This window comes from Coturnix japonica, chromosome 8, assembly GCF_054131305.1.
Source record: "Coturnix japonica strain WE chromosome 8, WE-NBRP24, whole genome shotgun sequence".
Taxonomy (NCBI): Eukaryota; Metazoa; Chordata; class Aves; order Galliformes; family Phasianidae; genus Coturnix; species Coturnix japonica.
Window position 1 is genome coordinate 9,849,029 of NC_140670.1, and position 13,367 is coordinate 9,862,395.

General features: G+C 35.8%; 1 protein-coding gene across 5 annotated transcripts in view; it reads right to left on the reverse strand.

Moving 5' to 3' along the window:
- CTNNA3 (catenin alpha 3) overlaps positions 1–13,367 on the reverse strand; it is a 376,683-nt gene that overhangs the window by 105,191 nt on the left and 258,125 nt on the right. For all 5 annotated transcript variants that reach the window (XM_085554028.1, XM_015866262.3, XM_085554027.1 and 2 more), the window contains one exon: positions 10,135–10,291. In XM_085554028.1, coding sequence (XP_085410154.1) covers positions 10,135–10,291 — 157 coding nt within the window. The remainder of the gene's footprint in view (positions 1–10,134; positions 10,292–13,367) is intronic.

Here is a 13,367-nt window from a genome sequence, read left to right on the forward strand (position 1 = left end):
AAGTTGTACACCCTACCTTCTGTTTCAGCACTGTTGTAAGAGCATACATCTCTACATAGATTTCTTACAGACTTGCTCTTTCATGGCATGGCATTGTATTTAGCTAGGGCAGATGCCAAGACGACAGCATGAAAATGCTTAGAAGTCACCATGAAAACATTATGTTTAGTCCCAACTATCTGAACAGCTTTTTTTTTTTTTTTTTAAATTTTTTATCTCCATTGACATGCTGTCAGTAAATCTATAATTAGCAATTTTTGCAATGCATTCATCTATGAACTTGCAACATAGTAATACATTGAACCAGAGCTCTGAACTGCTGACGGGAAACTAATTATATAAAGAGAGATAAGCAAGCCAGAAATCTGATTAATTATTTCATTACTCCCCGTCCAAGCATTTGCCATGTTTTTGCAGTTTCAATGGCTTCAACTGTCTCGCTTGTTATCTTAATGACTAACTACCAAAAGCAATATGAAATGTGAGCCTGATCAAGATCTAAAATTCAATGCTATGAGTACTCACAGGTTGGAATATTGGCCTTGCAATTCATTGCACTTGAGCACTATTAAAGCCAGTGTTTGCTTTTAACATTAAAAAAGTTATAATAGCATCACAGGGTTAAAAGAAAAGTAATTACAAGTTTCACAACAAAGTAACAGACACATTAAATCTCTTAATCTATAGCCTTGATTGAACAAGAACTCTTCAGAAACCAAAAAACAGGCAGTATTTGCTTTGCAAATAATAAAAAGAACATTCTCTTCTCTCCTTTATCAAAATAGTCAATTTCTTAAGAACCTTCTCAGTTCCTTGATATCACAAAAGGTAGCATGATTACAGTTTACACAACAGTAACAAAAACAAGGGTTTCTCCTTTTACCAGACAAATAAAGAAAAAAAAAAAAAAAGCCAAGCCACTATGATCTAAATCATAGAAATAAAAAAAGCATACAGAAGGTACTGCACAGTAAATTCCTATGCTTACCCACAAAGTGGGCACTAAACCCTGAAGTTACAATGTACCACTAATGCAGAACTAATCCAGGAAAAGGCCCTTCTACAAAGGCTTAAATGCTTTCCACATTCTCCAGCAACAGGAATAGTCATGAACAAGGAATATTTTCCACATAAACAAAACCACAGACCTATAATTCTACATCATATTCTTATTAATGCAATTCTAAAAACTACACAAAGACACCTTGTTTAGTTATGCGGCATTTAAATATTATGACTAGTTAAACAAGTTTTTCTTAAAAATCCGACACACAACATTGAAGGGATGCATACAAGTTCCAAGAGTGTACCTGTAGCCTGTGGTGAAAGAAAGTTTATGTCAATCCTGAACATACCCAAAACAGAAAGGCCTCTGATGGTACAACACCATGCCTACGTAAGGACTTCCCTGTACCAAGTCACAGCTTGTCAGTTTGAACTAAAACATATTCACATAATTTATTTGCTATGGCACAAACATACTACATGCTTTCTATGGTTCATACTTCAATGCTTTCAATCCACAATTAATAGAATCAATCACACCAATGTTGATGAGCATCATCTGCACTCATAAAATACCCATCTGCTCAATTACAATAGCCATAGATAAAATACAGTGACTGTAAGTTGACATTAATTTGACAGGAAAGAGCTTTACCGACAATAATTCAATCATACACAAACAAATGCACAGATATGCTTCTCTATCTGTAACTGCAGTAGTGCATGACTTGAAGTGAACAGCCTTAAAGATATTACCCATAGATCTGACTTGCTCATTCTACTTTGTTACACTGTAAGACTGAAGTTACTGCAAATATCTGAAGCAGCAAAGTTTAAGGTGTTTCAACAGACCTCACTCTCCCTACAGTATGTCCATCTGCTAGTAAGTACAGGTCAGGCTGCAAGTAGCTTATTCAGTGATGCTTCTTAAAACCTATTGAGCAGACTCTATGTAATCTATACTGCAATGGAAGACTTCATTCATTACATTTCCTTTTTTAAGGCAATAACCAGTGCCCACAGTACAGTCTTTCATTTTTAAAATTTGTCTAAGACAAAGACATAACCCCAAGGCCAAAAGGTAAAATTTCTTTTAAAAGGTGTCTAAGGTTCTGGGCTGGTTCAGTCTGGGTTCCATGACTAATGGGGTGGGGGGAACACACAGACCCATACCCTGACTCAGACCCTACCACAAAGGTGGTAGGGAAAAGGTAGGGAGAAAGTAGGTAGATGGGCCTAATACAAAACAGCAGCAATAAGGGAGAAAAGAACTAATATACCAAACATGATAGCAGAATGCGAGATAACACAATATAATAGGAATTGAAGCTCATAAATCAAATAAAATGAGAGAGTATCCAAAACTGAAGGCCTTATTTTAATGCTGAAGGCAAGAGGGCTGGGGAGCACACACTGCAGAGATAAGCAGTAAAAAGAAAGGGCAGTCTAGTGGCTCATGAGCAGTTTTATCTTTCCCTCTGAACAGAAAACAGAAATGGAACAGTGAAGTCTTCTGGGACTCATAGTTCTTCCCTCCTGAGAAAGGTATCCAGAAACTACTGACAATCCACGGAACTGAAGCATTAACTTTCAGCACATTACACAATACTGTGATGTAGAATACAAAGAACAAAAATCATAAACCCACAAAAGAAGGATAATGAAGTATGGGGAGGACAGAGCTTCTAGAAATTCTAGCAGGTAAATGCCAAAGGAAAGAAAAGATTTGAGAGTGGCAAGGGAAAGAAAGGGGAGATTTTCAATGAAAATGCACTGGAATTTAGAAATAATATTAGATAAAATCAAATATAAATTGCTTTCTAAATTTTCAAACATTACAACATTGAACAGAAAAACCTACAATTTTTATTGAGTTTCAATAATATATAAATATATAAAGCTTCCCACTGTATCTAAAACCTCCAGTGGAATAAGAAAGAAAATAAGGAAGAACAGGATTTTACACAACTGAAGTAATATTATTCAAAAAAACTTCTAGACAGTGCAGGGATTCTCTCTCAATAAACTTCCATGTCAGTTTCAGCAATTCCAAACCTTCTATCACCTGCCTCTGTTCACATATTTACAGCAACCAACCTGTACAAAGACCTCTTGTCACATTTAGGCTACTTGTAGTGCCAATTACTTGGATTAAAAAAAGCCACAAACACCATGAAAACACAGCAAGATTTTGCAGACAACAGAAATAAAACCAGATCTAATGCGCATGATGCATTTCCCAGTTACAGCACAATTAGCACGAAATTCCTGCCTTCTCAGATGCTGATTTAGTGGAGTGAAGGACAAAGGATGCCATGAAAACTAGAATTTCTATTTTGATAAGAGCAATTGATAAACAAAGAACGAAAAAAAACTTATCGTATCTAATTGCCATTCTCCTTCCAATCTTGCCTTGTCCAGGATGTCCACTGAATTCACAAACCCATGTGGTTCTACCATTCAAATGCTCTGCCAATTAACCAGCAGTAAATACAATCAGTTATTACATAAGCTCAAACCAACATGATTAAATTACTCCAGACAGAAATAAACATAAGACAATTGAACAGCTTGCAGATGACTACACATATCACGCACTGTTTCTCTACTTCATGACCAACTTTATTAATAGACCTCAATTATATAAGAACTCCTGTAATAGTTGATATATGTATGCAAAAATGAAGAAATTATTCAAAACCTTGAATGATATAAGCACAACATGACTCCAAGGCAAAGATCAATGTATGTTTTAACAGCCCCTTTTCCTTCACCCAACAATCCAAAGCCAGAAGAGTACATGAAGCTGGAAAAAAATGAAATCTTACATTTGCATACTCATTTCATTGATGAACTATGAAGACTGCTGTGAGACAAAGCACAGATCCTAAAAGAATTGTGACCTCTGGTTAGCAGACAGAATGAGCAGAGAAGGGCAGGGTGAATTATGCTAATTACTTCTGATGCTTTGCATCTTTCATTCTCTAAATGTCATGAATTGACCTGAGGTAGATCACAAGTTATATTCACCTGGAAGACTGTTGATTTTGTTTCAAAGAAACAAAAAAACAAAAAAAAAGGATTTCTTTATACCAAATAAATAAATAAAGCTTTTTTCTTTTTTTTCTTTTTTTTTTTTTGAGGAAGTATAAAGAAAACATTTCTTGAGAATTCCTTCAAACAGTGTGACAGTGAATAATGTTGAATGCTGATTCAACATCAGAGACATGACAGCATGGTTTTATTCAAGAAATATTTAAAAAAACTGGCAATAGACTGGCACTGAACAAAAAGAAATAGAAATAAATGCAATTTTAATCTGTGGATACCAACCAGTGCGTGTCACCAGAATGATGTTGTGGGTACTGTGTTTCAGCAGGGATAACAGCAAGAGCGGGTCACCTGTGCTGGTGCAGATTTTTACAAGCATGGCATGCAGATCCTTGCTCATTGCAGGCCAAAATACAGAGCTGATGGTAATGACTGTTGAAAAGCAGCTGGTAATTTACTGACAATTTTTTCTATCAAATAGCATTATTATACTCTTAGTATCAGTTGTAGTTTCCATGGAAATGAGGAGGAGGCGTTACTTTTGGAGCAACCTACATAGTTAGAACAATTAAAATAGCAATGACAGAAACATAAATAAAAGTAATTGTGCTGGGAGTTGACAGGGAGGAAGTGCTGAACATTGGAATTTTATTTGTCCAACTCACCTTGAAATCTAAACAAAATGTAACGTGCTTGTTTCAGCAATCTGTAACAGAGTAATTTCTATGAGCACAGGGGATCCTCCCAACCCAACTGGGAAGACCTACACTCCTGCAGGGAGTTAGGAAGGATTCAAGTTGGCATAGCATCTACAGACATTGGAAGAAAATGACCACTGTGAAAAGAGAAACCACCTACCCAGCAACCATCGACTTCCTTCACCTCACACGTATTCCAAACAAAGCTCCTGAAATCTCATAAATCTCCAAGCTGGATGTGTCTGTGCAAGTACAGGAAAGCACAGCTCTGTGAAAGATGAGTTTGACATATATATTTATGTAATAAAAATTTAAAAATAATTTTGAAAGAAAGTTTAGACCACTGAAAAAGAAAGCAGCAGCTGCTACTAGACCACAAGTCTAAGTATGGTTCATATCTAAATACTCATGACTTTAACAAAGCACAAATTACCACAAGCTCAGCTGTCTATCATTCCTGAAAAAATGCAATGATTACAAGACTGGCTCTGCAAATGAAGAGATTGCACTGGGTACTGCTTACAATATTTTAACAGACTCCAATTGTAGTTCATACTCAGAGAGTTGCAGTCAATGGTTCAGTGTCCAAGTGGGGACTGATGACGAGAGGCGTTCCTCAAGGATTTGTGCTAAGACTGGTGTTATTCAACATCTGCTGCCCGGGTAGGCGACATGGATAGTGGATCAAGTACACCCTCAGCAAGATTGCAGATGGCACCAAGCTGAGCGGAGCAGCTGTCAAACTAGAAAGAAGTGATGCTATCCAGAGGGACCTGGACAGGTTTGAGAGATGGGCCCAAGCCAGACTCAGCAAGCTAAACAAAGCCAAGTGCAAGGCCCTGTACTGGGTCAGGCAATACCAAGCACAGACACGTGTTAGTCAAAGTAACAGCTTGAGAGCAGCCCTGAGGAAAAGGATTTGGGAGTATCAGTTGAAAGACTCAATATGAGCTGACAAGGTGCCCTTTTTAGCCCAGAAGCCCAACCATATCCTAGGTTGCATCAAAAGATGTGTGACCAGTAGGTCAAGGGGGGTGATTCTGCCCCTCTACTCTGCTTTCACGAGACCTCGGCTGGAGTACTGTGTCCAGTTCTGCAGCTTCCAACACAAGGACATGGAGTTCTTGGAGTGGATCCAGAGGAGGGCCACGAAGATGATCTGAAGGCTGGAGCACTTCCCCTATGAGAACAGGTTGAGAACACTGCGGCTCTTCAGCCTAGAGAAAGCTCTGAGGGGGCACTGCAGCAGCCTTCCAGTATCTGAAAGGGGCCTACAGGAAAACTGAGGAGGGACTTTAGAAGGGCATGCAGTGACAGGACAAGGGAAAATAGTTTTAAACTGGAAAAGGGTAAATTCAGTCTAGATATTAAGAAGAATTTCTTTACTATGAGGGTGGTGAGACACTGGATCAAGTTGCCCAGGGCCAAGCTGGATGGGACTTTGAGCAACCTGGTCTATTGAGAGGTGTCCCTGCCTATAGCAGGGGATTAGAACTGGATGATCTTAAAGGACGCTTCCAACCAAAACCATTCTAAGACTCTACAACCAGAGGGCTGGAGCAACTCTCCTATGAAAAAAGGCTGAGAGGGTTGGGCTTGTTCAGGCTGGAGAAGAAAAGGCTCCAGAAAAACCTAATTATGGTCTTTCAGAACTTAAAGGGTGTCTACAGGAAAGCCAGGACAGACTCTTTAACGGAGAATGTAGAAACGGGACAATGGTTAATGGCTTTAAACTAAAAGAAGGAAGATTTAGATTAGGTATAAGGAACCAATGCTTTACCCAGAGAATGGTGAGGTGCTGGAACAGGCTGCCCAGAGATGTTGTGGAAGCATCATGTGTGGAAGTATTCAACCCCTATCCATCCACAGCAGAGTGTTTGAAACTACATAGTATTTATGGTTTATTTCAACACAAACAATTCTACAATTAGATGCAAAAAGGAAAATCAGACAAAACAAACAATTTTCCAGCTTGCATAGGGCAGCCAGGGAATTTCTGCTCCTGGAGATCTTTAAGCTTTCTCTCAACAATACCCAAGTAACCTGATCTAATTTGAAGTTTGTCCTGCCCTGTGCAAGATGTTTGATTACATAATCAAGAATTTTCTTCAAGTATCTTTTATTCTTTCATTCTACTTTTCTGTTTTGCAATTTTGTACCTGTTGCAATTCCGGTTAATAAATTTCATACAGCACATCCTGATTCCTAATTAACTATTAAAGACTGCTACTGGTTGTAAAAACTGCGGTTAACAGCACAGACTTCAGACTTTAAAAGACAGTGTTAGTAAAGAAATGAAGCAGCAAATTTACCTGTGTTTTCACAGAAATTATATCTTTAAACCCAAGCCTTTGCAAAAAGACAAGGGAATTTTTTTCCCCTGTTTGTTTCTGCTACTGTCAAGCTCAAGAAGACTTAATGACACCAAATAAAAACTACATTATGGTAGCAAAAAAGGCGTGTTCACTTAGTTCATATTCTTGTTTGGGCCATAAGACCACTTAAACTTTGTAACAGTATGTCATAAAGATTAATATCCACTTTTTTTCTTACTTTAATAAACTATCCAAAACTGATAGGCAGACAGTGATTCTCTGTTCCTAGGAGCATCTACCAATAATGGTATCATTATTTGTCATGTTTCATATTTGAAATGACACCTTTTTACACAGTTCATTAGCTCTTGTTTTCCTTTAAATGAATAAGCATTCATTTAAACAGGCTATTTGCAATTAGACCTCTTCCTACCTTATAAGAGAACTAATTTAATCTGTCTCTGAAGTATTGATTTTCCTTTAACCTGAGTTATCACATAAATGAATAGAACAAAACTGAAACAGATAAACAAAAAAACAATTTCATGAGGATTCATGAATCAGAAAATAAGACACCAATTTACTTAGAAAAATATGAAAAGCATAATTAGTACATACAATAACTGTTAATTTTTAGTACCTTTCTTTTCCCCTCCATTTTCAAATGCTCACAATTCCCTCAGCCTTTTCATCCACAACAGGTTACTGTCTCTTCCTTGTGCTACATTAGAAACAGACACATACCACAGCAGAAGAGTGAAAGAGGTTTTCCATACGTTTTGTTTCAGCAACCCCACAACTGGCTCATGAAGATTAACAAGGAGACCTTTTTTTTGCAGAGCTCAATTATTCTCTATCCTTTTAGCTATATTACTCCTAATTCCATTTATTTTTTAAGACAACAAAACAACCTATTAAATCAATGAAACAGTGAGTGCTGAGCTCTGCACAATTTTTTAGCAATGCCTTTAATAGGCGCTACGTTATAACTTTAAGATGCTCAGTTCTTTGGACCTCATGATACAGAGGCCTGCACACCACTGCTACTTAAGTTACAGCTTCTGCTTTTGTGAACTGTGAAACACTGAATCACTCCATTATACTCAAGCAATGTAGAACAGATAAAAAATTTATGGATTTACTCTGAAACAAGTAATTGCCCACTAATGGATATTTCTTTTTCCATGTACTAATATACTTTCTAACATTATTCTTCAAACCAAGGAAATCATAAAAAGTATCTGAACTTTGGTATTTAAAGGGATCACAGTTGTGTAGTCAAAAAGAAATGTTTAGTTCAATGAATTTGAATGCAGAATTTTAAAACAGGATATTTGATAGTAGGTAAAAATTTTAGGATTTGATTTATTATTAATTGAGAAAATTGACCCATTTCTTCACTTTAGTAATGGTTCTGGTATCACTTAGGAAAATTTCAAACTTGCAACCTCCCAAACCTTGTAAGCAAAAGAAGGGTTTGCAAACAGCATCTATTAAATACAGTCTCAGGTTATGTTTTTCCATACTACGATGCTTAGATAACATTTAGGACAGGAACTCCAAACAATTCATACTGTTTCTCAGGAAATTCTACATTCAAACCTAGGTCACTTGGTTAGGTATGAAGCATGAAGCTAAGAGAAGATCTGTATCCAGCAACAGGCAAACTCAAAAAGAGTCATAAGAGCCATCCTTGCTTATGGTTTTTGCACTGTCTCAAAAACAATGTTTCAGATCACAAGAGGAATACCACTTGCTACTCCAGTCCAGCAGTTTCCAGTTACCATAGTAAAAATTGAATTTTTGAAAATATACAGGAATACACAGGTTTATGTCAGATTGATCAATTTACAAAGATTTGTTCGGGGTTTTTTGTTTTTGTTGTTGATTTTGGACAGAAGTCTTTTAATGAACAAGTAATGACTTCAGAAAATAAACTTTGTTCAGACATCACCTGGAATAGTTACTACATATTCCACACTGTTGTATGAACTACACAATCCTAACAAATGGAATTCAGCTCTATGTATTCATGCAGAAAAAAAGGGCAGACAAATGACACAGCAGCCATAAGGAAAAACAAAAATTTAAACCACATTTTGAGAAGATGACGATTTTTGGTTTTTTTTCTGCCTATATTACTTTAAGTCAAAAGCATACATTTGTTCTCTGAAGAGCAGGAAGTAGAACAGGTGGTTAGTAGCTCCTGTTTCTATGCTGAAGACACAATGCTTAAGAAAATACTATCATTAAAAGGTCCCTCCACTGAATAAATTTTGAAGTATCCTCTTCCCAACTACACAGAAATAACTTTTCTGGGAATACCACAATGCATCTGTTTTGTTAATAAGGTGTTTTTAAAGGTATCAACATGAAAAAGTAGCCCTGTGATTTCTAACTTCTATGTCTATTACAGAAATTACTGTAGAACCAAATTTTACTTACATAAATTCATAAGCACATCCAGAAAAACTCTGGATGACCAGAAGCTTGGTACCTGCACTGCTTAAGAAAAACCAAACTATCAAAACTGACTTAGTACCACTTTCTTTTCCCTCCTGAACTTAAAAATCATCTATCAATTAATTAAGTGTCCCAGGAAAAGCTTCTGTTGGTATTATCTTTGTAAATAACAGTTATGAAGGCTCTGGATCTATTGAATACTAAATTACACAATTTTTCATAATATTACAGTGGGAGGGAAGGGAAACACCCAGACAATCTTCTAGGTATATACACACCAATACATACTTCCTCTCACAGAAAATGACTTCACACAGCACAAAGGATTTTAAAAGTTAGAAGCAGATGAAACCATAAGGATTGGATAAATGTATCCATTGTAAGAAAGAAATTCTGCTTCACACACCTACAGTTTGTTCAAATGACTTCTACACTGTACAGACTAGAAACACTTACCATGCTGGGACATTTAAAACATACAGTAGGCTTCACAAAGCCTTAAACAAACTGATCTTGCTCATTTCCAAATGAAAAGTAACTCTCGTATGAAACGTTTTTGAAGCACACGTAGGAATAATCTGATTCTAAAATAGCTATCATACCTGATACAGCAAGGAAATCATCAATACTTGTTATGTCATCCACAGCTTCAGTAAGAACATGGATGTGATTCTCCCATATGCTCCTATACATCTCCATGTTGTTTTTTACAACTTGACTTTTTGGTCTCGCAGAAAGAGCTAAAGCTGCATTAATAACCTGTGCAAAACAAACACACAACACAACAAAATAATTATGTATTTTGAAACAAAGTTTCACTCAAAGCTTAATACTGCAGAGCAGCATTTACGTTATTCCAACTTTTGTTTCACTCACTGTAAAACTATTATATGTTAGGCACTGCCAAAGTTAACTTCTTTTTTAGCTTCATAAAGAAAGAAGAGCCCCTATTATGGAGTATTTTCACTGAAAGAGATATTATCAGATTTTATCATGTAAAAGCATGTTACCAGAACAACAGATACATAACTAATGGCAAGGAAATAACATGTAGAAAAAACTAGATAAAAAGTAGCATCATTCTGGTATTTCTAAATCAGTTAGGCCTAAAAGTAGTAGATATGTCCACAATTAAGAGGGTAAATTACATCCCTCCTAGAAGGGACTAATGTTAGATAAAATATTAGATGGTAAAATTACTACTTCATTAGACACCACTTAAATCAGTTCATTAGCCATAGGGCTTTCTTTAATATGGCTTTTTATTGACGTTACATCCAAAAACATTACATAACTCAAACTGTATTATTTATTAAGGGAAGTGGTTGAAATACTATTTAAAGCAAAGAATAAAAAGAATCAAAACAACATGCCACACTAATCCCCAGTGTTGATGGTAGATATTCATGAAACAGTTCAAGTATCATGCCACAGTAACAACTCCATTATACCAAAGAATACGAACTAGGAAATATCTGACCCTAAATTTAAATGGTGCTTTATACTACTACCAATCCTTCTGACTCTGCTTGAGATTATAAACTGAACAAGTAATCTGTTTTACTTTTGTTTTTATTTAACCTATTACACGATTGGTGAAATTTAATTAATTAGAAATTTTAGTAATATTCACGCTCTTATAACAGAAGAATATATATATGCTTTCAGAATAAAACTGTTGGGATTGAGTCTTTTACTAACAGCTCTGGTAGAGAAGAATAGACCATCTTATTATTACTTTACCAGGTAGCTGGAGAAGGAAGAAGGTATGCAACTACAATGAAGAAAAAAACAGTCAAATTTACATTACATAAGCCAATAGAAGCAAGTCTATCATACTAACTGACTACAAAGTAGAAAATACTGTTAGCGAAAGCAACAATTTGAGAAGAACAAGCAGAAACAGTATCTGAAAAATTATGAGGGCAAGTTTCTTGCTCTACTTTTGAAGTATTATTCTTTTAAGTGCAATATCATCCATTTTGGAGCACCATACGTCTAAAAAATTACAAATCATTTCTGTGCCATTCAAGAGAGAACAGCATCAATTATCATTACCATAGACTAAAAAAAAAAAAACCACAAATCTGTGAGAGAAGTTGTAAAAAGAAGTCAGTTTTGAAGAGAAGCTGAAGACAGAGAGCAGCTGTGGAAATTAAATGAAAATCAAATTCTGGGGAGGGGAAAAAAAGCAAGCACTAAAAAAGACAAACATATAAAGAACCCCTCGCAACAGCAAAAAAGTCAAGTGAACCAAACACTATCCACATTGAGCTGCCAAAAAGATCCTCATTTTACTTGTTTTAGATTAAAATAACAAGTACATTAAGTATTTTTCTAAGGAAGACTGTATAATTAACATTTAAACTGCTGCATATGAAATCGCACCAATGTGGTGTAGTATACCAACATACTAAAATGATTTACTGTGTATTTTCATAAAACAGGAATTTAATCATCACAAAGATGCTACTTAATTATTAATCACGTAACAAATACACTTAAATATTGTTTAATTTAAACACTGTTTGGTTGTCTTCTAAACACAAGGAGGACACTTACCACTTTGAATTATTACCAAATAGCTGCAACTTGCACCAAATTATCTTCTCATTTGGAAAACAAAGTATATGCAATCTTATGCTTAAATCTATGCAATACACTGAATAAAGCTCAATCTGTCATGCTCATTTTCTAGATTAAAATAACTAAATTATTTAAATTAGACTTTCAACTCTTTCGACAATTAATTTTGTCTTATTTATATAATTGAATCATGCAGATAGTCTTAAATCACACACTATTAAGATTTCCACAAAAAATTCAGGAAAGAAAATATCGAGTTAATACTGATTAAAAGCAAAAAGTAAATGCTAGGAGAAAAGCACTCAGCAGTTGAGCAATTAGAATCTGAAAATAGTGGTTCTCCTTACTCTTCTTTTCAAAGCAGCAGAACCTGATTTTCAAATACCTGATGAAAAGCATCACTTGCTGTGCATCTATGATTTGATAGAATGCACTTAAAACAAATCAGAGGCATCTCAAAATCCAAAATCACTAGCTACAGGTTAAGCTGTTTGCTTACAAAACAGAAGAAGGAAAAAAAAAAAAAAAAAGAAATGCAGCTCACGAACCACACAACATACATTTAAAGACAAGTTTCATTGAAGACTGACACAATGTGCTTAAAACAAAGCCTGTGATTTTTAAAATAATAGATATGACAAGCCTGTGAACAAGTGTTCCACAAAGCACTGCTCTAGCCAAATCCAGAAAGGGACTTCAACTGATGACTCTTTTTCCATTTCTAACTAAAATGTAGTTTATGCTAAACATGCCATTGTCCCCCTCATTTTCAGACACCTCTTCAACCTATTCCCCTTGCCATGCATTACATAATCTTATTTTATCCATATTCCAGATCTGCAAAACCTGCAGAAACATCATTTAGCAGCTGTATCATCTGGCAGCAGACCTGCCCCAGTGGTACGATCCCATACCTAAAAGCAGGTGCACTCGTGAAAACCATCATCCAATTTCCTGCTCAATTACACTTTTTAGATGCAGTTATCAGGAAACATACTCTGCTTACATACATAATGTTTGGAAGGTAACATTTATTTGAGTTTCTATACAAATTTCTCTCCTCCAATAAAATCTAAGAAGAAATATGGTAAATCCCAGGGAGATGAGAAGCCCTCCCAAAATGAATGCCAAGTACAGTTTGGATCACTGAAAAGTCATGGATCATTTTATTACTAACGTTTGGAAGAAAAAAAAAAAAATGGGGGGAAAAAAAGATATTTGAAACATAACAATAGCACAGCAATGATGA